The 26,832-nt window shown below is 45.4% G+C and overlaps 1 protein-coding gene across 1 annotated transcript; it reads right to left on the bottom strand.

Moving 5' to 3' along the window:
- Positions 1–942: 942 nt before the first annotated feature.
- Positions 943–4,201, bottom strand: TCL1A (TCL1 family AKT coactivator A). The gene is made up of 2 exons (XM_045540553.1): positions 4,082–4,201; positions 943–1,350 (listed from the first exon to the last, which is right to left on the bottom strand). Exons 1-2 carry the CDS (start codon positions 4,199–4,201, stop codon positions 994–996), a joined length of 477 nt encoding a protein of 158 aa, XP_045396509.1. The 3' UTR covers positions 943–993.
- Between the last annotated feature and the right edge of the window lie 22,631 nt (positions 4,202–26,832).

The following is a 26,832-nucleotide window of genomic DNA, read 5'->3' as shown; positions in this document are numbered from 1 at the left end:
GAGTGGCCTGCAGGTAGGTCCCACAGGCCCTGGGTAGGGCCCATCCTCCACCTGTCCGTTTCCTCCAGACCCCAGCATGGTGGCGGAGAACACAGGTAGTAAACGAAGGAGAACACAAGCACAAACATCCCCATTTAGGCCAGCAGGCCCCTGGCCCTGGGGTGAAAGGAGACAGGAACTGCGGGACCTGGGAAGAGACAAGAGAAGATAGGATCAGAGCAAGGACCGAGCAGTGGTGAGGGCAGCGCTGCTGGGCGAGTCTGGGGTCAGTGCTGGCCCTAGGGGCTCAGGCCTTGTGTCTGAGCCAGGGCAAATTGTGAACAGGGCAAGGGGCATGGGGTCAGAAGACCTGGATTGAAACCTGGCTCTGCAATCTGGACAAGTCACTGTACTTCCTCAAAACTCGTTTTTGTAGCCAATAACAGCTACTAATACTTAGCTGGGCTGATGTGACGATGGAGCAGTGGTGCTTACTTACTGCAGTCACCGTCAATGGAAGTGCTGCCGTGACCTGCGAAGCACGGCACCCGTGTGCAGCTGTGATGAGGGGACGGCCTAGAAAACTCTGGCTCCCCAGGTGGTAAAGGAGAGACACAGGGGACCCTCAGGGGAGGGGTTAGCACTGCCTTAGCTCCTTCCTTCCGACCTGGCCTCTCTGGACTAAGGTGTCAGGCCCCAGCTGTGCTCACCGTGTCACTCCCACGCCAGGCACGGCAGCTTCTCAAGGAGCAGGTCCTCTGTGCCACTGAACTGAGAGAAGGAGAGAGAGAGACGGAAAGATTAGAGCGTAGAGTCCAGGGAACGCTCCCCCATCCTCACTCCTGCCACTTCCACAAGCCTGGAGCAGCAGGCGGGAAGCTGCGTGTGGGGACTTCAGGGGCCCTGGGAGACTGCCCCTCCTCCTGCCAGCCTTCACCCCTGCCTGCCCACCAAAGAGGGCTTCCTGCTGCCGAGGGGGCTGCTGTGACCCACCTCAGAGAATCTAACTTCTCTCTAATCCAGTCCTTTAAAATGGACAGAGGTAAATTCTCCCCACTTTTTTAGCTTTTGGTGAGTTGTAAATTCTCCCCACCTTTTTAGCTTTTGGTGCAGAGATGGAGGGAATAGATCCACCACTGAGGCCAGACGGGGGAGGGGGAGCAGGCCACCCAAGATCACCTCTGGGGGAAACACACTCGCCTTGACGTGGTACACTATGCGCCAGAAACTGGAGTCTGAGCCTCGGTATCTTTCGTCAGGGTAGAGCTGCCACATCAAAGGCAGCGGGCAGGGGAGCATCTGGCTGGGGCGCACAGGCTCCCCCAGGGGGACATCTTCCTGACGCAGGAGCACCTGGAGCCCACTCTCCGTCTGAAGAGAAGACAAGACCAGGCATACCTTCAGGCCCAGCTCGTCCGGGCTCCTCCGGGCACGGAAAACCAAAGTCCTTCCCGCCACCCACCCGGCCCACGTCCAGGGTGTAGATGCCGGTGAACCCTGTCCCCTGAAGCTCAAGTCCTTAGGCCACGCCTACTCCTCTCAGGGACTCTGGCTGGGCGGGAATACCAGCACCCAGACAGGGCCACAAAAGGCATACTTTTCCCCAACAAACTTCTTGTCTCTGGGGTATGTATGCCCTGGAGCCAGGGAGCTTCCTAACAATGCAGTTTGGTGCCTTTCAGCTGTCATGGGATTTCTTTGATTTTTTTTTTTTTCTGCTTTGTCCTATTTTTCTCTTTTAAATAATCTGTCCCTGGACCCCTGAATCTGATGACAGACCACTTTTCACCATCTCCACTACTGCCCCTCCAATATCGTCTGTCACCCACACTACTGTGATAACCTCCTGACTTGCCACCTTGTCGGTCTTGTCCCCACAACCAGTTCTCTGTACTGCAGTCACAGTGAGTATCTACAAATCATGGCACTTCCCTGCTTGACGCCTTCTGATGGCTTCCCATCATGGGCAGAACGATTCGAATTCTTTACCACACTCCACAAAAGTCCACAAAGAACCACGGGGAGCCCTGCCTCCCTCATCTCCCACTGTTCTGGTCTTCACGCTCCAACCTGTTCCAGCCACACAGCTCCTTGCTGTTTCTGGGACCTGCCACACTCACGCCTGCTTCCAGCAATCCCTTGAGCCTGCTGTCCTCTCTGCCTGCAATATTCTCCCCAGATCTATGGAGGGCTCACTCCCTTCTTTTAGGCAGGTCTCTGCTCAAATGTATGTCTATTAAAGACAAATACGATATAAACTCATGATAGAATAAAGAACAGACATATCAGCAACTGAAAATGGGGGTCATTCACCAATTCAAGCGGAAAACACTCAGTAAAATCCAACTCTATGATATACATAAGGGGCATGCCCCAAACAGAGATTCAGGATTACAAATAAAATGATGGGCTCAAATGTGAAAAGTAAATGCAAATTAAGACTCTGGGAGGGGAGTACCTTGGCTGAAGACCTCACCACTCATCATTGCCTTTCACCCCAGTGCTACAAACTCTAGTGCTACAAACTCACCACCAGCTTCCTTGTTTTCTTGTCTGTCTCCCAAGCAGAATGGCAGCTTCACAATAGGGATTTTATCCCATTCGCTGCAGACCTCCCCAGCCCAGAACCTCGCCTGGCATATAAACTAGGCACTCACATTTGTTCAATGAGTATTTTTTCAAAGTAGAAGTCACTTTTAAAAAAGATTTTCTGTCTATGAAATAAATTAGAATTCACCGTTAAAAAACAATTCAACTGCAAGGTTTAAGTGTGAAAATCACCATTCTTGCTGTGTTAGTATATAGTCTTCCATATCCTGTAACCATTTTTAGTTTGCATTGTTTATCTGTTTCTTGATGATTTAAATAAATCTTTACATATTAAGACTACAGGCCCTTTAGATTACGTAAGGCAAAACCTGCCCCAAAGTTTGCTGATGGGTTATTTTTCGTGAGGCATTTATCATGATTACAGGAAATACTCTGTCTGGTTCGTGGTTTCAGTGTCATGTTGAAGATATTTACCAACCAGAGGTTAAAAAGAGATATTCACCTAAATTTTCTTCAAATACATGATTTAAAAAAAAATATTTAACTTGATTTTTAAAAGTATATGTGTATGTTTTAAAAATTTAAATGTCAAAAATGCAAATTTAGATGGTGATTAAGAGCCTGTAATTCCAACCCTATTACCTATTAGTAATACTACCTTGGACAAGTTTACATTTTTATATGCCTCAGTTTCCTAATCTATAACATGGAGACATCATTAACATTCAATAAATTTTTGGTGTTTGCTATTATATTACATAAATGTTCTCATATTATACATTTTAATTTTAATTTTTTACTTTTTTCAGTTTATATACGGAAAGAGTTTCAACATTTTTTGCCTCAGTGTCTTTGAGTCTTGGGTTTAGTCAAGAAAGTACTCATAAAAGAGTTACATGTCTTTAAAAAAATGTTAACATTAAAGTCCCATCTTAAGGCATCACACATAAAACAAAGTCAACATTTATTCAATACCAGCTTTTATGCTACTATATTACTTGTTAATTTCGTTGTTCCAAAGCATAGAGGAGGCATGAAATACCCACACCCTACAGCAGTGGTTCCCGCACTTGGTTGATCATAATCCACTGAGGGCTCTTTTTAAAATACAGATTTCGGAGGCCAGAATCACCTAAGGAGATTCTGATAACCAGCCACACATATCGGTCGCTTACTTTAGAGATATTATTTCCATTTTATGGATTAGCACATAGCCCAGAGAGTCCTGTTTTGCACAAGATCATAGTCACACACTCCAGAAGCACTAGGTCCCACCCTTTGTCCAACATGCCTTTGTGGTTTTCCCACCCTCCCTCCTGGCCTGGAGAACTCCTATTCATCCTTCAGAGCCCGGCTCAAAATGGTTTCATCTGTAGGGACGCCCAGGGCAGATCAGGCCTTCTGAGCGTCCCTGCCACGGCCCTCGCCCTACCGGACAGGAGGAGCTCCGCACGGGCTTGCCTGTCCCAGGGAGTCTGCAGCCCCCAGGGCCCGGCCAGGGAGGGCGAGGCCCCTGCTGCCCCGCCCGCCTTGGCCCCAAAGCGGGCTGTACCTCCATGGTTATGGACAGCCAGGTGCGCTGGTTCTCATCCAAGTACACGGCCTTCTCCCAGATCCACAGGCGGTCCGGGTGCAAGATCGTGCGCGCCCGGCACAGCCGGAGCTCGCCCATGGCGCCCGGGACGGTCTAAGAAGCAAGAGCCGCAGCCTGGCAAGGCCACGCGCTGATGAGTGGGCCGCGTGGGGCCCGAGGCTTTATAGCCCGACAGCGCGCGGACGCCCCCAAGCGGCCGGGCGGGACGAGGGCGCGGCACGAGGCAGGATGGGGCGGGGCGAGAGGCGGGGCGCAAGGCAGGATGGGGCGTGCTAGGGGCGGGGCGCAAGGCAGGATGGGGCGTGCTAGGGGCGGGGCGCAAGGCAGGGTGGGCGGCGCGGCAAGCAGGGTCCCAGGCCCGCCCTGCACCCAGGCCTGACTTGCTGCCTGGAAACCTGGCAGCTTCTAGGAATGCAGATCCGGCCTCAGCAGGCCCCCAGCGTGTCAAGCCCCCAGCCAGCCTTGCCCTCCGTCCCGCATGCCCCACTGCTGGCAAGGTGTCCCACCCGTACGCAGCGTTGGTCCTTTCTTCTGTTGGGAGGCGAGGGGGCCCTCCGCTCCCCTTAGGCTGGGACCCTGCTGTCCAAGTCAGCCACTGTGTCATGCTCAAGCCACACCCCTGACCGGGCCTCTGGGCGTCTGCTCCGGACTCAGTATCGACACCGAGCAACCCAGAGCCTGGGCCTCCTCTACATCTGCTGGGATCCGGAGACGCATGTGAGCCAGAACCAGGCCTGGGCTTTCCCAGGTTCACTGGATCACCCTCAGCCTGTGCTTTTGAGTGTCAGAATCAATTTCTTTGCAAAGTGCAACTCTTGACGCTCCCCCTTCCTCTCCCACACACAAGGCTCTGATGATGCTGTGGTCATCTAATAGCTATTATGAAACATGGTGGTGAAGAAACATGGGTTTTTCCCTTCAGGCTTTGAATTTATTAGGGAAAGCATAGTTCAAAATGAGTACTTAAACCCCTCCACCCCAAGATCAATGGATTTGAAAGACCCAGGGTTATATGATCAAAACCATCTCTCTCTAAATTACAGCAAATAAGGAAAACAATTTCACTTTATTCTCCAATAACGCATGCCCATTAGGACAATTAGGAAAGTAAAGCACAATAAGAAACATGTAAAACCAGTTCCACCCTTTGTTGCTCAAACATCACCACTGGTAGCAGTTTGGTGCCTAACTTTCTTGTTCCTTCCCATCTCTATGACTAGGCGCTAAGAAAATAATTTGTGATCTTTTGAAACGTCACAAAAGGGGAAATGAAGGATCAGATGAGGACACCTGGTCCACTCCACAGGTGAGTATCTCTGCCTCTCTGCCTATCCAGACAGCCTAATTCCCAAGAAGGTGCCGAAGTAGCCTAAGGTAACAGAGATATAATTGGATCTACCAGGAACACAAAATAGAAGATAAAAGCCAAATAAAGCTGGGGTGGAGTGAGGGGCCACAAGCCCAGCAAACTTCTTTTCCAGTGCAGCCCTTAGTGGTGTTAGTATTTAATATTCAAGCTTGTAGCTTTCAGGCTGATTTCCCTATGGATGGCTCCTGTCTCTAGACCTAGGTAGCCACACAGCAAGATGAAAACCTTGGTAATAAGCTCTGTTGGAGAAGTCTTAGTCCAGTCCAGAGCTTTGAAGTCAGAAATGATAACAAGGTCAGTTTAAACAGTGCAGTAGGGATAGCCTTTTGTGGCCAGGGAAGGGGGTACCCAGGAGCCAGTATGGTCGCTAACCGTAACCCAGCAACATCGATGGCCCCAGGACCCAGAATGCCACTGAATTTGCCAATTTCTTTTTAATTAAAAACTGTATTTTATTTTAATTTGTTGTATAGATGAGGTCTCTCTATGTTGCCCAGGCTGGCCTCACACTCTTGGGCTTAAGTGATCCTCGGCCTCTTGAATAGCCTAGGCTATAGGCTTACGGCTACCCTTGACTTGAGTTTGCCAAATTCATTCACACTTGCTCTGCTTTTCTAAGAGGTCAAAAGAAACAAACAAAGGAGCAGGAATCAGATTCATTTGGCTAGGTAAGCTGACTGTTCCGGTAATATGATTCCTTTCTCCCCCTATTTGAGAGAACAATTTATTTCAGTTTTGCATGAGGGCTTCTTATTTTTGAGCAAGAGTATACATCATTCTTGTGTGGGATTTAGAAAATTGAGAAAGGGTTCCAAAAAATGAAAATGAAATAAGGATGACTGAAGAGTTCATTGGGCAACTTATGAAGGCCTTGAGGCTTTTTAATGGACACGCCACAGGAGAGGAAACAATAGCTAGTGTGTGGTCTCAGAGACAGGGGACCTATCGGCCCCATCTTAGAGCTGTAACACCAGTCAGCCTAGCTTTAGAATTTTATGTTCCTTCCTGAGTCTCTTTCAATAGGTAAGTTCCCTGAAGATAAGCAAATGGATGTTTCACTAGAAAGTTGCAGGAAACAAATTATTTGGACAGAATCCTCAACTGATGTTTCCATATGCTGATTTAGATTTGGTTTTGACTTTACCACTGTCCCCTGTGAACTTGGCAAATCCTTTAACAACTCAGCCTCAGTGCCACACTTTTGTAATGAACGGGCCAAACTAGATGCTCTCTAAGCCCATTTCTAATGCAACAGTCCCTGATCGTGTGGCAAAGTTGCCTAGTTGGGGAGGGAATGGTTAAGAGAAGAGACAGACGAAGTCATGACATTAGTTCAGGGAAGCCTACAGCTTTGAGCACAGTGGAATTCACTCCTGAGGAATGAGGAAGCTATCCTTTTTGTGTGGGTTCCACAGAAGCAGTTGAGGGTAAGCAATGGCCATCAGGATGACCTAGAGCCTTGTTACTCTAAGTGTGGTCCCTGGACCAGCTACAATAGCATCACCTGGAACTCATGAGAACTGCAGAATCTTGAGCCCTCCCCAGACCTACTGAGTCAGAATCTACATTGGAATGAGACCCCAGGTGATTTGTGGGTGTGCTCAGCCTTGGTCTACGGAGGGAGGGTCAGGAGAGAGAGATGGTGGGTGTCTGCCTCATCCCACCAGTGCCCTCTAGATTTCTGTGACTGTGACACAGGACTTGGATATGTGTTTCTGTATCATTTAGGCTATCTTATTTATGTCAAAATCACTTATATAGGGATTTCCTCTTAAAAGAAAATCCTGGTAACCAAGGTCATCCTAACCAGTCATTGTCAATGGTTGCAACAAGCTGTAAAGAGCCTACTTAGAGGCTACTCAGGTGTCCTGGCCTCTGAGCCCTACAACTGACCCTAAACCACTAAGACTCACCTAGGAAGCCTTAGTAAAACATCTGTGCCTGGATCCCACCCCAGACCAATTAGCTCAGAATCTCTGAGCTTGAGGCTTGGGAATTACCTTTTTATAAAAAACAAACAAACAAAAAGGACTCCTCAGGTGATTCTAACATGCAATCAGGGTTGAGTACTAGTTCTCTAAGACCTGGGTTTCTGTTTCTGAGGTGTGAATAGATTTATAAAACTAAATAACCATGGAAATGTCAAAGCCGTTCTTTCTACTATCAATTCTCATTGTAAACTTCACCCCAACCCCATATTTTATTTCTTTCCCTTTGCCCTGCTATAAATGTGCTGCTTCCAATCTTTTGTGGGCAGGGAACTATAACATTAAGTTTATTAGAATTGCACAGGTGTGAGATCTTGCCAATGTGTAAAACACAAAAGACCTGATGTGTAGATTTTAAGGCATCCATGCTAGAGTGTCCTTTTTTTTTTTTTTTTTTTTTTTTTTGCTGTTGTTAGTCCTAGGTCTGGACCCTATTTTAGATAATTAAGGCTGCTGATGAGGGGAAAAAAGATGTCATAGCCTTTACTCATAAGGGATGAAATGGTATCTCTAAATGAATGAATAATCTGGGACAAGGATATTCCAGGTAGATTTCAGGGACTGATTCTAGCTTTCCCTGCTGTATAGCTACCATCTCTCTCTTTAACTTAGGTTAACTTTAGGTTTTAAGTGTATTCTAGCTTTAAGGTGTATATGGAGATCTCGTTAAAATACAGATTCTAATTTGGTAGAGTTGGTGGCCCTCAAGATTGTGCATGTTTAACATGCACTGGGTTAAGGCTGTGGTCTGTGAATGGCCACTGAGCAGCAAGGTCCTATACTAACCCCTACTTGACCCCCAATACCCGGACAAAATGCAAATGCAAAACACAACCCATTACCCTTACTCAAAACGCACCAGATAGTTGACTGTGACAAGGTGGTGAGTGAGCAACATACAGAACTGCAGTGGGCACTTTGAGCTACAATTGTAGCTTCCCATTACCCAGAGGCGAGTTACAGTTTACCCACATTTGTATTAGAAACACGTCTCAACCCTGGGATTACTCCACACTTTGGGTGTTGTAGTACAACTGGTGGTGCATATCAGCTTGGTTTTTCTTGTCCCACCCTCAGTTCTTTAATTTGATTGCATCAAATGAAGTCCTGAAATCATATTCAAAATTTTGTCTACATGTAAATATATGACTTTATTTTTTCTGGGAAGAGGGTCCAAGACTGAAAAGGTTAAGAACTACTGGTTATGTGTTTTACTTTCCTAATAACTGATTTTTTCCCTCTCATTTATGACAACTTAAAAATATCACTGGATGGGGGAGAATTTTCCCTTCAAAAGATGACATTTGTCCTTGAGTTCATACAGGGAAAAGACCAAATATAACTAAACTTCTTACTGACTCTAGCAGGTAAAATGACTGCACCGTGTCATGGTTATGTTCACAAGGAGTTTGAACACACCCCCTCATCAGGCTGGTCATCCCTTAATAGTTAAAGACTGTGCTCCCCCGACTCCTGTGTTGTTTACTTCTATTTACTTTGCAAGGTGTTTATTTACTTTCTCTCCTCTTCCTGTTAGCCATTACTTTCAGATGGTCTCTATCTATTTTCATTCTAATCTGCTATCTAATTTTACATGACCTGATTTGGGTGAGAGGCTAAGGATGGCAAAAACAGTGTAAGAGCCATTTTTCCTCAAGCTTAGTGGCCTAAGATCTTTTTCATTTCCCAGTTTCTGTTTGTGCCAAAACCCTGACCACTGGATTAATCTGGGCATTGCTATATTGTGTTAAAACTGAGCAGACCAGTTGAGTCTATAACCTCTGGAGATTAGAATATATTTCTGGAAAATCAAGCCAAGAGTTGCTGTTTTTTTCCTCATTTTAATTTTTCTCTTCTCAGGCCTCTGAGTACCGCCGGAGAAGGTCATAGCCTCTTTCTGATTTTATACATTCATCGTGTCTAATCCCAGCTCAGCCCACTCAGCAGTCTTGCTGATTTATTACTCACATTGAAGATTCCAGACTTATGCTTTTTCTAACTCCCCATTGGAATGTAAGCTGCATAAGGGGAGAGACTTTGTCTTGTTTCATTGAATCCTACTCAGCTGGGAGAGAGCCTGACACACAGGAGACACTTAAGAAACACTTGAATGAATTAACTGCTGTCCAGAAAAAGCCTTACCCTGGGAAATGGCAGACGCTCATTGGGCTTCCCAGAGCAAGGAGTGGGAGTCACCACATCCTCCCCTCAATTCTCCTTTAACAACACTGGCGCATTCGATTTCCTGAGATTAAGAACTTCTCTTCATCGAAGACAGTAAAAGCCCACAGGGTGGGAGAAAATAGTTGCAACCCACAGAACTGACAAAGTGCTCATATCCACAATATATAAAGAATTCTAGCAAACTAATGGAGGAATGGGCAAAAGACTTTAACAGACACTTCACAAAAGAGGATATCCAAATGGTTAATGAGCACAAGAAAAGGTGCTGTACCTTATTATTCATCACAGAAATATAAATTAAGCCATAATAAAATTCCACCCACAAGAATGGTGAAAATGGAAAAATACATCTCAATCCTCTTTCCTACTATTATTTGGTTAAGAATTTCTTCCCTACTCTGGCATTATAAAGATATTTTGTTAATTTGAGTCAGAGATATTAAAGTTTTTTCTTATGTTTAGGTTTTCAATATGTCTAGAATCCATTCCTGTGGATTATGTCAAGTAAAAGTCCAATTTTTTCCACACGAATTTCCCTAATCCCATCGATTAAATAGCACGTTCTTTACCATCTCCCCTACGATACCACTTCTGTCGTATGCCAAGTTATGATTATGTATGGACATGTTTCTGGGCTATCTAAAATGTTCCATCTTTCTGTTTATCTATTCCTACATCAATATCACAGTATTTTATTCACTATAGATTTATGGTAACTTTTGACATAAAGAGTTCCTTTCCCTTGCATCTTATGTACACCTTCCTGTTGCCTTCTAAAAAAATAAAACTAAATTCTTTATCTTAACAGCCAAAGCCTGTTGTGATCTGCACCTCACCTCCTCTAGTTTCCCTCCTCTGTCTCCCACCCCCACGCTCTTTGCTGCAACCATAGTGATATCTGCTTAGAGTGGTCAAAGTGTATTGTGTGAGTCATGTGTCTGCACAGGGTCTGTCCTCTACCCAGATTGTCTTCCCCCTTCCCCTCCCTTATTGTTTCTTTAAAATTCACTCAACTTTACTTCCTACAGGAAACCTCCACCCAGGCTGGCTTAGGTATCCCTCCTAACCTGTGACCCCTGCACTTACCTTGATCACTTGATATAATCCCACTGTACTGTGACTTTTGATTTGCTTGCCATTTCCCCGTGGCACTCTGGGTTCCTTAAAGCCAGGGCTGGGTCTTGCTCATCTCTACATTCCTGGGATGTCATCAAAATTTAAAACCTCTCTTCAAAGGAAAATTAAAAAGCAAGCCACAGGCTGGGAAAAAATATATGCCTGACAAAACACTTGCATTTAAAATACACAAAGAACTCTTATAGTTCAATAGTCAAAATACAAACAATCCAGTTTTTAAAAACGGGCAAAAGATTTGAGCAGATGTTTCACAAAATAAGACACAAATAGCCAATAATCACCTGAAGAGACTCAACTTCACTAATAATCAGAAATATGCAAATGAAAATCATAATGAGATACAACTGTATACCACCTGTAGGCATTTGCCCAAAAGAAATGAAAATAGATGTTCACACAAAGATTTGTTTGCAAATGTTCATAGCGATACTGTTCATAATAGCCAGCAATTGGAAACAACTCAAATGTCCATCAACTATAAACAAATTATGTCATATCCATTCTATAGAATACTGCTCAGTAATAAAAATGAAATAATTACTATTATATACAACAACATAGATATATCTCAAAAGTATTATTCTAAGTGAATAAAGCAATCAAAAAATATATACTATGTAATTCCATTTATATGAATTTTAGAAAGACAAAAGTAAGTGAGAATGGACAGATCAGGTGTTGCCTCAAGCCAGTGTTGAAAGGAGAATATTGACTATGAAGAAGTAGGAGGGAATTTTTGGAGAGATGGAAATATTCTTTATTTGATTCTGGTAGTAATTGCATGACAACTGCCCAAACTCATCAAACTCTACATTGAAAATGGGTGAATTTTACCACATGAAAACTATACCTCTTTTGAAAAAACTTCTGTTCATGTCTTTTGCATACTTTTTAATGGGGTTGTTTGTTTTTTCCTGGCTGATTTGTTTGAGTTCTTTGTAGATTCTGGATATTAGACCTTTATCTGATATATAGTTTGTGAATATTTCCTCCCATTCTGTAGGTTGTCTGTTTACTCTGTTGATTATTTCCTTTGGTGTTCTGACACTTTTTAATTTAATCAATCCCATTTATTTATTTTTGTTGTTGCTGTATTTGCCTGCCTTTGGGGTCTTAGCCATAATGCTTTGCCTAGACCAATGTTTAAAAGAGTTTTTCGTACATTTTCTTCTAAAATTTTTATGGTTTCATGCTTTACATTTAATTTGTTTATCCATCTTGAATTAATTTTTGTATATGATGAGAGATAGAGGTCTTGTTCCATTCTTCTGCATGTGGCTATCCAGTTTTCCCAGCACCATTTATTAAATAGGGCTTCCCTTCCCCAGTATATGTTGGTGTCTGCTTGGTCTAATATCAGTTGGTTGTAGGTAAATGATTTTATATCTGGGGTCTCTATTCTGTTCCATGTATCTATGTCTCTACTTTTATATTAGTACCATGCTGTTTTGGTTGCTATAGCCTTGTGGTATACTTTTAAGTCTGGTAATGTGATGCTTCCAGTTTTATTCTTTTTGCTTAAGATTGCTTTGGCTATTCAGGCTCTTTTTTTGCTTCCAAATGAAGTGTAGAGTTATTTTTTCTTTGATCTGTGAAATATGACATTGGTATTTTTATGGGGATTGTATTGAATCTGTAAATCACTTTGGGCAGTATAGACATTTTAACAATGTTGATGCTATCCATCCATGAACATGGGATGTTTTTCCATTTGTTTGTGTCATCTGTGATTTCTTTCATCAGTGTTTCATAGTTCTCCTTGTAGAGATCTTTTACCTCCTTGGTTAATTATATTCCTAAGTTTCTTTGCAGCTTTTATGAATCTTTGATTTGACTCTCAGCTTGACTGTTATAGTATATAGAAGATAGAAAAATGGCCAACAAACATATGAAGAAATGCTCAACATCGTTAATCATCAGGGAAATGCAAATTAAAACCACAATGAGATATCACCTTATCCCTGTCAGAATGGCCATCAGTAAAAAGTCAAAAAATGATAGATGCTGATGTGTAAGCAGAGAGATAAGGAATGCTTATACACTGTTGGTGGTACTGCAAATTAATACAACCTCTATGGAAAACAGTATGGAGACTTCTCAAAGAAATAAATGTAAACTTACCATTGGACCCAGAAATCCCACTTGTGGGTATCTACCCAAAAGAAAAGAAGTCATTTTTTCAAAAAGACACCTGCACTCAAATGTTTATTGAAGCTCAATTCACAATTGCAAAGATGTGGAATTAACCTAAGTGGCAATCAATTCATGAGTGGATTAACAAAATGTTATATGCACACACACACACACACACACAAACACACACACACAGAGTACTACTCAGCCATAAAAAGGAATGAAATAATGTCTTTTTCAGTAACTTGGATGGAACTGGAGACTATTATCCTAAGTAAAATATCTCAGGAATGGAAAAACAAACACCACATGCACTGTCTAATAACTGGGAACTAATTTATGGGCACAAAAAATGTAAAGGTCAAATGTAAATGTCAAATCAAGAAGAGGGGAGGGATGAAAAGGGGTGAAAACCTACTTATCAGGTACACTGAACACTATTCGGCTGATGGACACACTAAAAGTCCTGACTTAGCCATTATAAAAGGTATCCAGGTAACAAAAATATTTGTACCTCCTTAATATTTAAAAATAAAAAAAAAACCAGAGATACAAGCTGAGACAAATTTAAATAAAGAATAAAAGGAGGAAATAAAAAAGATATAAATAAGATTCTAAAAAGCCCCAGAGCACAAGGGTAGTGATACTGATAATTTGGATATGCCAAAGAAAAAGCATAAAGTGCTTCCTTTATGTGAAAAGGTGAAAGTTCTTGACCTCATAAGGAAATAAAAAAAATTGTATGCTAAGGTTGCTAAGATCTATAGTAAGAATGAATTCTCTGTGAAATTGTGAAAAAGGAAAAAGAAATTCATGCTAGTTGTGCTGTTGCACCTCACACTGCAAAAGTTATGTCCATAGTGTGTGACAAGTGCTGAGTTAAGATGGAAAAGGCATTAAATTTGTGATTGGAAGACATGAACAGAAATGTGTTCTGACCGGCAGCAACCAGGTTAGTACTATCTGAGGTTTCAGGCATCCACTGGGGGTCTTGGAATGAATCCCTGTGGGTGGGAGAGGACTATTGTGTATACCCAGCACAACTGTGTACACCAGAAGACATGTGCTAGAATATTCACTGTGGCACTGTTCAAAACAGCTTCAATCTGGAAACTACCCAAAGCCCATCAATGATTGAGTGGCATTTATTTCCTTGTGGTATATTCACACATTGGAGAACAATTCAGCGATGAGAATGGATAAACTACAGCTATGCTCAATGAAACAGATAGCTCTCACAAACATAAGGCTGATGGAAAGACATCAGCCATGGATGAACCTCACAGACATTGTGTGGGCAAAAGCAAAAGACGCCAAGGAATATATACTGTATGACTCCATTTATGATTCCAATTACAGAAAGTACAAAAACAGGCAAATACTGTTAGGAGTTAGGAGAGTGATTGCTTTCAGTGGGGAGGGGCAGTAGCTGGAAGGAGGCATAAGGTGCGGGGGGTGATCGGGAGCTGGTTATGTTCCCCTTCTTTGAGCCAGGTGCTGGTCGCATAGGTGTATTCCATTTGTGAACATCCCACATGCTGTATACTCAAAATACTTGTGCTCTGCTGTGTGACTAGTATACTTCGTTTAAAAGGTTTCTATTATTAAAATTAAATGACCATTAAGTGTTAAATAATAAAGAAAGAGAAGTCATACAAAATGCTGACAATTAAGAACCAAAGGATCCACATAAGCTTAGATGCTTTGAAAGTTTGGAGGTAGGAGTGGTCGGTGTGGCCCGGAGTGGTCTCAGGGTTTTCCTGGGTAAAGCAGCACTTGAGCAGCCTCAAAAGACAGCCAGGCTTTGGATGAAAGGAAAGAAGTCCTTTGGCTCCAGATAAAAAATAACCTTTGAAAAGTGGGTCGATGATTATAACCAATTCTTCCCACGAAGGGAGATCTTTCTGTCGAGCCCTGTGTAATTTTTGAAGAAAAAGATAAAAGGGAATTTCAGTGTGATGTAGTAGCTATAGGGAGACATAGACCTTCCTCTGTGATCCTATTAAAGTGACTTGCTTCTCTGAGCCTCAGCATCTTCATCTGTAAAATGAAAAATAATGCCCCTTTAGAGGGTTGTGAGAGTTAAATGTGATAGTTGGCATCAAAATGTTAGTTAACAAAAAGAGCCCTAGATGGCTTTATTAGTCCCTAAATAAACGTGTATTATAATTTGGGTTTAACCATAGGCAAGCTTTTCCTGGACCTCCTCCCCTCCATACACCTGTGGGTGATAACAATAAATATATAAAGAGTAGACTCCAGGCTTCCTGTCCCCAGGTTGGAACATTGTTCATCAGCACAAAGGCTGAGGGCATTGGTACTGGGGTGATGCACAGAGGGGACTGGAGTGGGTCTATGCTCGTTATGCAGTTTATTGCTTAATTCCCTTTGGCTGCGCTGTGCCCTGCCTGGAGATGAAGCAGCACTTTTATTTGAGGACAAGAAGCTGGCTCACAGTGGGTTTGCTAGTCCCCCACGCCAAATGTGCTTGGTCTGTCAGACTCTGCAAGGTTGCTCCCTCCTGCTGAAATCCTGGAGGTGCAGTGTCATGAGTTTCAGGAATCCCAGGAAATGAGATGGAGAGTGAACTCAAAACTTCTATTGCCAAATTCACTGCTTCTTGGGATTTTACCATCTCTTTCCAGCTCTCCTTATAGTAGCTTGACATTAGGCTAAATTAGGCAAAATTACTTAGGCTAACTCATTTCCCTGCATCTAGGCTCTCTTTATCACCCCTGCTACCGGAGTGAGATCTTCTACCTCGTGAATCTGAAGAGGTCACTGCCCCCAGGATGAAGTGCCAGCTCCAGAGCAAGCACTACAAGGCTCTCTGAAGTCTGGCCTGGCAGAGTACAGGAAATGGTTGCTGTGTGCTGAGAGGGGAGGATGGTGGTCCATCATACAAAGGCAGTGGCAGCTGAGATGTAAGAAACGAGCTGTTGAAAAAGCGATTAAGGAAGTAGAGTCAACAAGAAGTAAAGAAGAATTAGCAGGAAGTAAAGTAGAATCAACAGGAAGTAAGGAAGAATCAACAGGAAGTAAGGAAGAATCAACTGGAAGTAAAGTAGAATCAATAGGAAGTAAGGTAGAATCAACAGGAAGTAAAGAAGAATCAACAGGAAAGAAAATCATCTAAGAGAGTGTGTGTGTGTGTGTGTGTGTGTGTGTGTGTGTGTTCATGTGTGGTGGGAATGGGGGGAACAGGGAAGGGGAAGGAGTAGAGACTGTCTCCCTAGATTCTTTCCTGGAAACGGTGTAACTAGGGATGTTATTTACTGTAACAGGGAGCATGGAAAGAGGAGCAGGTGTCTTAGCCTGGGCCCCCTAGCAATGGAAACTGAGAGAAAGGCTCACGGTGGGGTTGCTTATTTGAGCATGTAATGCCAGGAGTCAGAACTGAGGGCCTGGGGAAGTGAAGTGGGAAGGAGAGACCCAGTGCAAGGAGGCGTTATTAACTTCGCCACCACCATGAGTGACTGGCTGCTCAATCCCATAGACCTTGTGTGTCACTTTATGAAATGGATCTCAGGACTGTCCCCCTGGTGAAGAAAGTGGAGGGGTGGGCATCAGCCCCTATCCCTGTTGGCCAAGAGCTGCCCATAGAGTGTGAACTCCCCACACCTCTGGCTGTGCAGGTCTGAGGGTCCAGGGGTGTGACAACCCATGAGAGGAGCTCTGGGAGAGGGCGTAAGAGACACGCAGCTGGAACCCGAGACAGGGCACTGCCACACAGCACCTGCACAAAGCCAGCTGAAGCTTGACAGCACTGGCCTTTACAGAAGTGGCTGGAAAGAGGTGAGGCCGTGGGCAAGAGCATTGGGTTCCATCTTAGAGAGGTGTGGAAGGGCAACCAATACTCAGTTCTAAGGCAAATGTGTTAAAAGACATGATCCCTGCCCTTGCAGAGCCCCCAGTCTTGTAGGGAGGACACATAAACAGACAAATTACATGACAAGGCGGTGAACATGCTGCTACTGCTAATTGCCGTGAATATCCGTTGACTTTGTGCCAGGCACTGTTTTATGTGTGTGCTTTTCTGTGAATTCACTCATTTAATTCTCACAGCAACACTAGGAGGAGGGACTGTTATCTTCACAGATGAAGAAATGGTGACATATTATCCAAAGTCATGAGCTAGTAAGTGGCACAGCCAAGATATGAACATTTAAAACCCTTTGCAATTATCGAAGGAAGATGAAGATGCTGGATCTGACTGGTGAGAGGGGGCAGATCAGCCATGGCTTGGCTGTTACGAGACCCCTTGGTATTATAATGTACATGTTCAGCCTGGCGTTGCAAAGGCATTTACAAACGTGGTTTCGTTAATTCTGCTAATACAAGGCAGGAGTCATCATTATCATATCCATTTTACTGAAGAGGAAACAGAGGCACAGAAGGGTGGAATGTCTGTCCCTGGGTCACCCAGAGGATCAGCGGTGGGCCATTGCAGCCCCTGGGCAGCTGAGCGCTAGCACTGCACCCTTGCCCACCCTGCCCTGTGGGGAGAGTCCTGCTGCCGGACAGGGATGACCAGCATGGCCCAGGCCCATTGGCATTCCAGCACCATCCTCAAGTGAGTCCGGCACCACTAAACAGACTCGATTTTACCTGCAGTAATTTCCTCTCTCTGTAAAGATTTATTTTAGGCTATAGAAAAAAAAAATGGATTCCTCAAAGCTGAAAGCAAGTTCTACTTGTAACAATGCCCACTGCGATCTCCACCCCGAATCTGGACGTGGAAGGAGATGTTTGTTCTCCTTTAACCATGTCTCCTGGGCCTTGCTCCCAGAGAGGCAGCCGCAAAGCTGTGGGCCACCAAGCTTGTGACAACAGCCAGACTTAGGAGAGCAGAAGGCATTTGAGTCAAAAGGGGGTTTCCTGTTGAATAGAGAACCTGACCCGGGGCAGATGGGCCAGACCTGGGGCAAGAGCATGGGCTAGACCAGCCCGCGGTATCACCCAGAGAGCCGGGTGACAAGGCTGTGGTGACGAGGCCGCTGGCCAGGCCTCTGAGGACCTGGGTGTGAGTTCTGTCTTTCCACTCACTGCACAACCCTTGAGGACTCACTTCCCAGCTCTGAGCTCTGGTTCTCTCACCGGCTCATTGGTTAGTGGTGCGGACTGTGGAGGCAGCTGTGTGTGGGTTTGAATCCTGCACCAGTTGACCTTGCACAAGCACCTAACCTTCGCTGCTTGGCCTCCTCATCTGTAAGTAGAAAATGGTGATGGGGCAATCCGAGAGGATTAGGTGAGTTTAGGCCCAGTGCTGAGGGTGAGGCCTGGCACATGGGGGCACTGAGTAATCGTGGTAGAAACAGGGGGTGGTGGCTACTCAGTCTTGCCCAAGGCTGTTGTGGGATCAAACAGACAATCTGTGAACTGCACAGGAGGCAAGGCTGCCGTGGGTGGGAGACTCACAGCCCCTGCCTGGAGCCCTTCCCACTACAGAGCCTGCCCTCTGCAGAAGCTCTGGCATCGGTCTTGTGAGCCACACTCCCTGCAGTCTGCTCTCAGCTCTTCCTCCGGCCCCCACCCTCGCCACTGCCCACTCTCCTCCTCCGCCGTCCACTCCCCTCTGCCCAGCTGTCCACAGAACCCATGACCCGAGCTCTTGGTCCTGACTCTCAACCACCAAGCTCACCACCCACTCACACCATAGCTCATCGCATGAGCCTGCCTGGGCCCCGCCTCACGCAGTGTGTCGTTAGAGTCCTTTGACGTCCGTCTTAGTCCTGTAACTCAGTGGGAGCTGCTTGCGATCAGAGACTGAGCCCCATCTGCCTTCGTATTCCCTGAAGTGCTGAGGTCAGTGCCAGATGCAGCAGAGATGGTTAAGGAACAGTAACTACGGTAGTTTGTGTGTGTGTGTGCGTGTGTGCACATGTGAATAGTACTAACTGGGTGCCATGCCAGGCTCCATGTTGTCCTCTCAGCAGCCCTGTGAAACAGGGACTATTAATGTCCCCACTTTATAGAGGAGGAAACTGAGTCATACAGAGGTAAGTGACATGCCCAAAGTCTCACAGGTGAGCAGGAGGACAGGCCCAGGCAGTCTCGCTCCAGAGCTGTGCTCTCACCCTCCAACAGGCCTAGAGGTTAAAAGCACGCAGGAGTCTTAGCTCCCTAGGGCTGTCTGGCTCCTGGTCTCTTTCCAAAGGCGGGTGGCACAGCTGGCGGACTCTTCAGTGCGGCGTGCACCGCTGCGGTGAGGGCCCTGCATAATACCTTCTGCTGCACCAAACAAAAGAGCATCGTAGCTTTTTATTTTTTTTAAGAGGAGCATAAAGAAGGAGAAGTACCCTGGTAGAATGTTGACTTTGCCTTCCTAATTAAATCTAGGCGAGAATCCTTGCGGAAAAGGTGCCAACAAAATGTATCTCTGAAATTAATTACGATAGCTGAATCAGCATTGGATGAGCAACATCTTTCTCCCTGTGTTCTTCTGACTTGGGTAATTTTTTCATTAAGTTATTCATCCTCTCAACAAACGCTGTGCTTTTAGGCACCATGCTAAATGCTGGAGATTTGGAGATAATCATGATGCCTAACTTTGGGTGCCAGGACCTAGGATAAGTGTTCTTCATGCATCATCTCATTTAATCCTGGCTCTGTGAGGTAGATGCTCTTATTAGCTCCATTTTGTAGATGAAGAAGCAGGCTGAGCATGATTAAGTAATTTATTTAATATAACAAATAATAAATGGCAGAGCTTAGATTCAAACCTAGTTGTTGTTCACTAGTCTGGTAGGGAACCTCCTTACCCTTTCTTTGAAATGGAGCAATTAGCATTTTCTCCTTCTTACACAGTGTGTCTGACATCTTCTTTAGAAATGCTTTTATTTTTATACTGGGAGTGCAGCGGTACTTCTGCTGGGCACAGACAGATCGAGATAGATCTCCTGGCATCCCTCCCAGTCTGATTGCCATCCCTAATCCCCTCCTGTCAAGAAAGTCTGTGGCAACCCCTGTAGGGATACAAAGAGATGAATATTAATATGTTAGTGTAGCAAAACCTCCCATGTGTGGAGATAAAGGTCTTTATAAGGTCTAATGGGGACACAAAGGAGAATCAGCTCCACCTACAATGATGGCTGAGTACAAGTCTTATGTTGGTCAGTATAAGTAACACCAGCTGCATAGCAAATAAGGCTCCAAGTTTCAGTAGCTTAACACAATGCTGATTGGTGTCACAGTCCAATGTGGGTGTGATGGTTGATTTTATGTGTTTACTTGACTGGGCTAAGGGATGCCCAGATAGCTGGGAAAATATTATTTCTGGATGTCTGTGAGGGTGTTTTCAGAGAGATTAGTATTTGAAAAAGTGGACTGAATGAGGAAAATCACCTTCACCAGTGTGGGTGGGCCCCACCCAATCTCTCAGGGCCCAGATAGAACAAAAAGGCAGAGGAAGGGCAGAGTCCCTCTCTCTGAGCTGGGACATCCATCTTCTCCTGCCCTCAGACTTCAGCACTCCTTGGTCTCAGGCCTTCAGACAGACAGGACTTACAGCATTGGCCTCCCCAGTTCTGCGCCTCTGGGTTTCAGTTGCAACTTATACTATGGGCTCCCTTGGTTCTCAGGCCCCCTGACTGGGACTGAATTATCCCGTAGGCTTTCCTGGTTCTCCAGTGCACGGATAGCAGATTGTGAGACTTCTCAGCCTCTATAATAAACAAATATATATCCTATTGATTTTGTTTCTCTGGGAACCCTAACTATACAGTGGGTATTTTTGCTTAGAGTTGGTCTTTCCCAAGGCCATCCAGGTACCGACGTCTCTCCTATATTGTGGCTGCACAATCCCACTGGGTCTCAGAGTCCTCTGTTGGGTCCTCTGTATCTGGGCAGGAGATGGAGAAGGACAGGAGCCAACCATGGAGGGCTCCCATGGGCTAGGCTGTGAGGGGCTCTTGTCACTTCTGACTCACAGTGCAGTGTCTAGAAGGCAGAGAAGAGGAGGCTGGGAACTAGAGTAGGTGTGTGTGCAGAGGAGGGGGCCGGTGTGGAGGACAGCTGGCCAGTCTCCGCCCCAGGCCTCCACTCCCCATCCATTCCAATTCCTGCAATTGCTTCTCCGCAGGCATCTGCTGCCGTCAGAGTGTGTGCTCCTGGAGAGCCGAGGGCACCTCCCCTTTGCAATCTCATGCGGGACCGCCAGGTCTTGGCGTAAAAGAAGCTCAGCACGTTTCTGTTGGCAGATCAGCGAGTGCATAAATGAGGGCTTGAGTTGGATCTTACGCATATTTAATGTAATTTTGAACTATCATTGTGATTTGCAAATGTAATGGTTAGTTGTGTACATGAAGAGGTTTATTTTGGAAAAGAAGAGAACCCTTTGAAAGTGAGGGATCTTCATCCTTGAGAAACCCACCTGTCCTGACAATCAAAGCGAGTCTCGGCACCATCACTCATGGGGTGGCAGAGAGATGGATTAAACTAACCTCTGTGTTATGTTAACATGAGTCCTACGAACCTTGATCTAAAATAGGATGGCAAACATCATGGCTCTATTCAAAAGAGAGGACCTTTTCTTTGGCAATGACTCTCATTATTGGGTTCATGGAGGTAATTGTGGTCGGTCAGGAACCCTAGAGCCATTTGCCATTAAGGAAAGACAAGGAAAGGCTAGTGGGGGTGACAGCAGCTGCCAAGTGTTCAAAGAAGCCCTGAAATATCTAGACCAGCATTCCTCAACCTCAGCCCTGCTCACACTTTGGGTGGGATCCTCCTTTGTTACGGGGACTGTCCAGTGTGTTGAAGGACGTTCAGCTCCATCGCTGGCCTCTGCCCACTGGATGCCAGTAGCAGCCCCCATCCCCCACAGTTGTGACAATCTAAAACCTCTCTGGACATTGCCAGATGCCCACTGGGGAGCAAAATCACTTTGGGTTGAGAACTACTGACTTGGAGAGTTCCCGAGGAAGAGTGTGGAAGCGAGGTCCATGTTTCCCAGTTCTCTCTCGCACTCTCTACAAGAAGCAGCGTGGATCACCAGTGCTATCGTTTCTGGCGGGTGTTTGCTTGCACCTCAGTTATGCTTAAGGAAAACGTGGCTGTGAACTCCATCTGAGCTGTCGCCATCCCCCCGCCCCCACCGCGAGCAGAAGGTCAGGTTGGAGGGATGGGGCGAGTGGTTCAGGCTGCTGTTTCAGCAAGATTGTTTGATGCAACACGTCCCACCAGGCGGCATCCACAACAGTCTGTTCTGACCGAATCTCAAAAGGGGAGTCTCTCCCAGAGTGCCTAGGTCAGCAGAGAGAACTTGGTCATAGAATTCACCAGAGCCATGAGGTGGAAAAGCCATCGTCCTTCCTCCCTGGTCACCACGGCTGCTGGAGGGGAACTGCCTGGCTTCTCTGCACCCACCGCCCTAACTCCGAGAGAAGAGAGCATCGCTCAGTGTAACTCTCTTACTTTAAAAATAAAGCTTGTCGAGGGGTTTCGGCAACATGACTCTGTATCTGGTGTCTGTTTTCAGTTCAACAACAACCTTGGAAAGTAGATAGAATGAAAAGCATCAGCCCCATTTCACAGATGAGAAAACTGAGACAAAGTGTGCGTGACTTTCCCAACAAGGACTCAAACCTGCAAGCGTTCATACCATGGACCACCTGAGTCCAAACAATCCCGGCGCTTTTTCCGCTCTTACAAGCTGCTGTTTAAAATGCAAAGTTAGGTGGGAATTTGGAGCTGTTAGATCCCCTGTCATGGTGAGCTGCGGGGTAGGGTGGGGAGCAAGGTTTCTCAGAGCACGTATATCTCTCTTCTTCCCTTAGGAAGGATACCCTGGGGTGGGGAGAACCCCGGGGGCCCTTGTTCTCATGCATGTGGTGAGGATGACACTGACACGTGCAGCTGTCCTGCCCGCGACATGTGAGCCTGTTTTCTTGGCCTGCTATTCAACACAGCTGGTTCTGTTCTCCATAAAATGGGGATGAATCCCTCACAGGGGAATAGGTCTTGTTTTCGTTTTTGAGAAATGTAATTAAAATCTGGAAAGAGTTCACTAATTCTGGGGAGAAGATAAGCCCTCGCTACGTGCTCACTCCCACGTCTATTGCCTTGGACGCGTCCGAGTGTGCCGTTCTTGAAAGGATGCTCTTTTTGTTTTTTTTCAGAGTCATTAGTATTTATTAGTTTGGCAATTTTTAATGAGACAAGCAATTAGAGCTCAGTAAGTTGGCAACATCACAAAGTAAATAGAGGGCATGGAGGTTGGGGATCCAGCTCAAAGGGAAGCTGAAGGGTCACCAACATCTTTCTGAAGGGCCCCAAGGTGCAGGACAGCAGGACAGTGGTACATGTGGATGATGGGAGTATGAGGGCTGGAGGGAGCTCCCGTCAGCCTGGGCTTGAGCTGTGGGCATTGCATTCATTTCCACATTCAACCCTCTCAGCAACCCGACTAAGAGGTGGAGACCTTTCCAGGAAGGCCTGAAAAACCCATGCTTCTCCATTAAACCAACACATTTATGGGGTTTTTGGTGTGTGAGGTCCTTTCATCTGATTATCACAAAGTTTGTGCCTTGTACGTTATTATCTCCACCTGACAGATGGAGAAATTGAGGCCCAGACAAGTTAAGGGTCTTAAACTTAAATAGAGCAGCTGTTCACTGGCAGAGTTGCATGGAAACCCAAGCCTGCCCCTTCCAGGGCACCACGCTGTGTCTCAACCTTGGTCATAATGAGGCATGACAACCGGAAACTGCGTCCGGGCCATGGGATAGACGATGCATTTTGCCAGGGAGACGGGTTGCTGATGCATTCAATGAAGAAACAACTTCACAACATTTTGCATTTGGTTGTGGGCAGTCCGAGGTTAGGGAGACAGAGACTAATTAGATTGATGGGAAACAGAGGGAATGAGTAGAGGCAAGACGGCAATGAAGCCAGCAGTTGGAAGGAGGAAGCAGTCCTCAGAGAGCAGACAACTGTGTGACATGGGGGCAACCAGAACACATTTGGGAAGGAGAAACAGAAGCTGAATGTAGGTCTAGGTGCCTTCCTAACTAGAATAACCAGAGAGATTTCAGAGGACATGAGAAATAGGGGGTGACAGTGACTTCTGCAGCTCAAACAATGGTAAAGCTCATTGAGATGGACTTTTGATATCCAGTCCTCTGAACAGCAGGAACAGAGGCCATTTGGACCCCTGTTAACTTTCTGTTTTTAGGCTCTGTTGTGTCTCTTTCCTCAGAGTCACAAGGAGAATTGCAGAAGGCATCAACTGCTGGAATTAGATTAGCAGGGCCCCAGCTTCTGTTTAACCCTCTGATGCACGCAAATGGCCTGTTTCCCTGACAGAATGAAGCCTGAGTGATGTTTCCTGCAAAGGAGAAATCACTTTCTGTCTTGACCACATTTTCTACTTGGGTCTATAAAATAGGAACTTCTAAGTCCTTTTGGAAATGTTGGAGAGAAGTTTTACCCTTTAGTTCGTGTCCATTGCTCTATGGCTCCTGGGAAGAGGAAGAGGATCTTAATTGGATTGGAGGAACCGGAAGAGGGACTGAACAAAGGTGTTTTGGATTCTTCTGGGCCCTCTCTGTTGGCATATCCAGTCTAAGAGAATTAGCTTTCCTTCCTGCTCCTCTCTTCCAGGGCTGAGCAAACCTAGGTGGGACCAGAGTGGTCTTGGCAACTCACCAGTCCCTTTCTTGGCCCCCCTGTGATTGCCCAGGTACCAATTGGTCCAAACTCTCCTTTAGCTGCTTGGGTGACTGTGTTCTCTGCAAACCTAACTCCCCCTCTGTGTATATTCCATGATCTCTAGGCTTCCTGGAGGAGGTGACTATGCTGAGATGTGAAGAATTATTAGGAATTAGTCAAGTGAAGAAGGATTGGAAGAACAGTCCAAACAGAGGGCACAGCAGAGGGGGTGGCAGATGGGATGGTGAAGGTGGGGATGTCCCTGTGTCTGCCATTTCCACAGCGCAGGAGTGAGGCGGGCAGTGGTCAGAGTCAGACTGCAGCAGTTTGGTAGACATCATGGGGTCCTTAGGTGCTGGGCTCTGGAGCTCTGACTTTATCATGTAGTTCTGAAACATGTTTCTTAGAAAACCAGTCCAGGAAAATGCTCCTTAGGAAAAAGTCCTGAGGCTCAGTATGTTTGAGTAATGTCTTAGAGATTCCCAATAAACAGTAGCCCATTAGGAACTGAAAAGTTCTACAATGAAGAAAACTACTTAATTTATTGACTTGGTAACAATTTTTAACATTCTAAAAAGACAGTGTTTAAAAACCTCTTTGGTAAACACTGCTTATGGGCTATCCAGGGTCTTTGAAAGGTTTTAAAGAGGAGAGTGATTCTGTAGGGTTTATCTTTAATAGCTAAAGATATTTTTGCATTTGAAGGAAATAAGGCTGTATGTAGGAGACTGGTGAGGAGAGGGTTGCAGGAATTCAGAGGAGAGGTGCTAATGATACATAAAACACTGGGAGATATTGAGGAAGTAAATGGTTTCAGAGATAATTAGGGGGCAAAATCATCAGAACCTGGAGATCTGTTGGATCTGATAGGAAAGGGAAGAAAGAGTCAAGGATGGCTTCCAGGTTAAATCAGGTAGATGGTCATGCCACCAAGTAAGAGGGAAAGCACTCTGACATGTTGAATTTGAGGAGCCAGTGGTGTGCCTAGGTGGAGGGATCAGGTGTGCAAATAGATTTAAGTCTAGCTCATGGAAGAGGTTCAGCTTAATGGGACAGTCTTTGGAGTTGTCAGTATTCAGTTGGTAATTTGAACAATGGCAGTAAGTAAAAGCCCCTAGGCAAGTGTATGTGTAAAGTTAAAAGGGTCATGACCTGAGAATAGAAGGTTAAGGAGTAACATTTAAGGGATGGAAAGAGGAGGAGGAACTCATGGAGAATCTTGGAAAAGAATGAGAGTGGTATGAGATAAACCAGAAGCTGTTGTGCCATGGGAATAGGAGACTCAAGGAAAATCCAGTTATTTGTAGAGTCAAATCTAAGAGACAGGCATAGTGAAATGAGGCATGGGAGAAGCATGATGCCATTGGTTCTTGGAAGCTCCCTAATGACCTTCCTGAGAGCAGTTCTAGAAGGGTGGTGGGGATAAAAGACAGTTTTGGAGAAGTGCATGGAAGTCAGTGAATGGCATTAACAAGTCCTTTGACAAGTTGGGAAGAGAAAAATATGAGAGATTAGATGACAGCTGAAGTGAGAGAGATCTGAGCATGGAGCTAATGAAAAAGACTAAAGATGCAGGGAAAAAGGGGGACCACTTATGGAGCATGAAGAACAAGATGGAATTAGAGAGCTGAAAAAGGAAAAGTATAAGGTTTTGACAACGGAGTAGGGGCCCAAGTGAGGAAAGACCATGAATTTTTGGTAGACTTGATCAATGCAGTTGCTTGATTTTTCTCCTGCTCAGCAATCCAGCATAGAAACAGAGAAGAAGGTAGGATTTTTCACTGGTGGAGTGTTGGAGTTTCACCAGCTGAATGCAGTGCAGGGACAGAGGCACAAGGGGATCAAGGGTATTGGTGAAAGAATGGCTTAGAGGGTCCACTATTGAGTAAAAGCTGGGTAGGGATAGAAATGGGCATGAGGGACCCCAAATCCTGGGAGACAATGGAAAGGTCAGGGGAGAAGAGTGCTGATGAGGCCAACTTGGAATGAAGGCTCAAGAAGATGGAATGGTTAGATCAGAGTGGAGAATACTAGAAGTTATGACTTCAGAAGGAGGAATGTCCCAGGAATGAGGAAATAAAGGGCGTGGACCTGGGGATGGGAGTCGAAAGGTCAATGAATTGAGGCTAAGGCACTCTTGGGTCTGCTGTAGGGGTGCTGAAGCTTGAATAGATGATCTCCAAGGCCTTCACTGGGTCTGTGATGGGATGTGTTGGAAAGAGCTAGACCAGCATCTCCGGAGCTGGACA

This window comes from Lemur catta, chromosome 1, assembly GCF_020740605.2.
Source record: "Lemur catta isolate mLemCat1 chromosome 1, mLemCat1.pri, whole genome shotgun sequence".
NCBI lineage: Eukaryota > Metazoa > Chordata > Mammalia > Primates > Lemuridae > Lemur > Lemur catta.
The sequence above is the reverse complement of the archived record's forward strand: the minus strand, read 5'-3'. Positions and strand labels throughout refer to the sequence as shown.

Coding starts and splice junctions, on each gene's coding strand:
- TCL1A (XM_045540553.1), bottom strand. CDS start 4,201: ATGGGCGAGCTCCGGCTGTGCCGGGCGCGCACGATCTTGCACCCGGAC. Junction 1,351..4,081: donor GGCTGTCCATAACCATGGAG/GTACAGCCCGCT, acceptor TCTTCTCTTCAG/ACGGAGAGTGGGCTCCAGGT.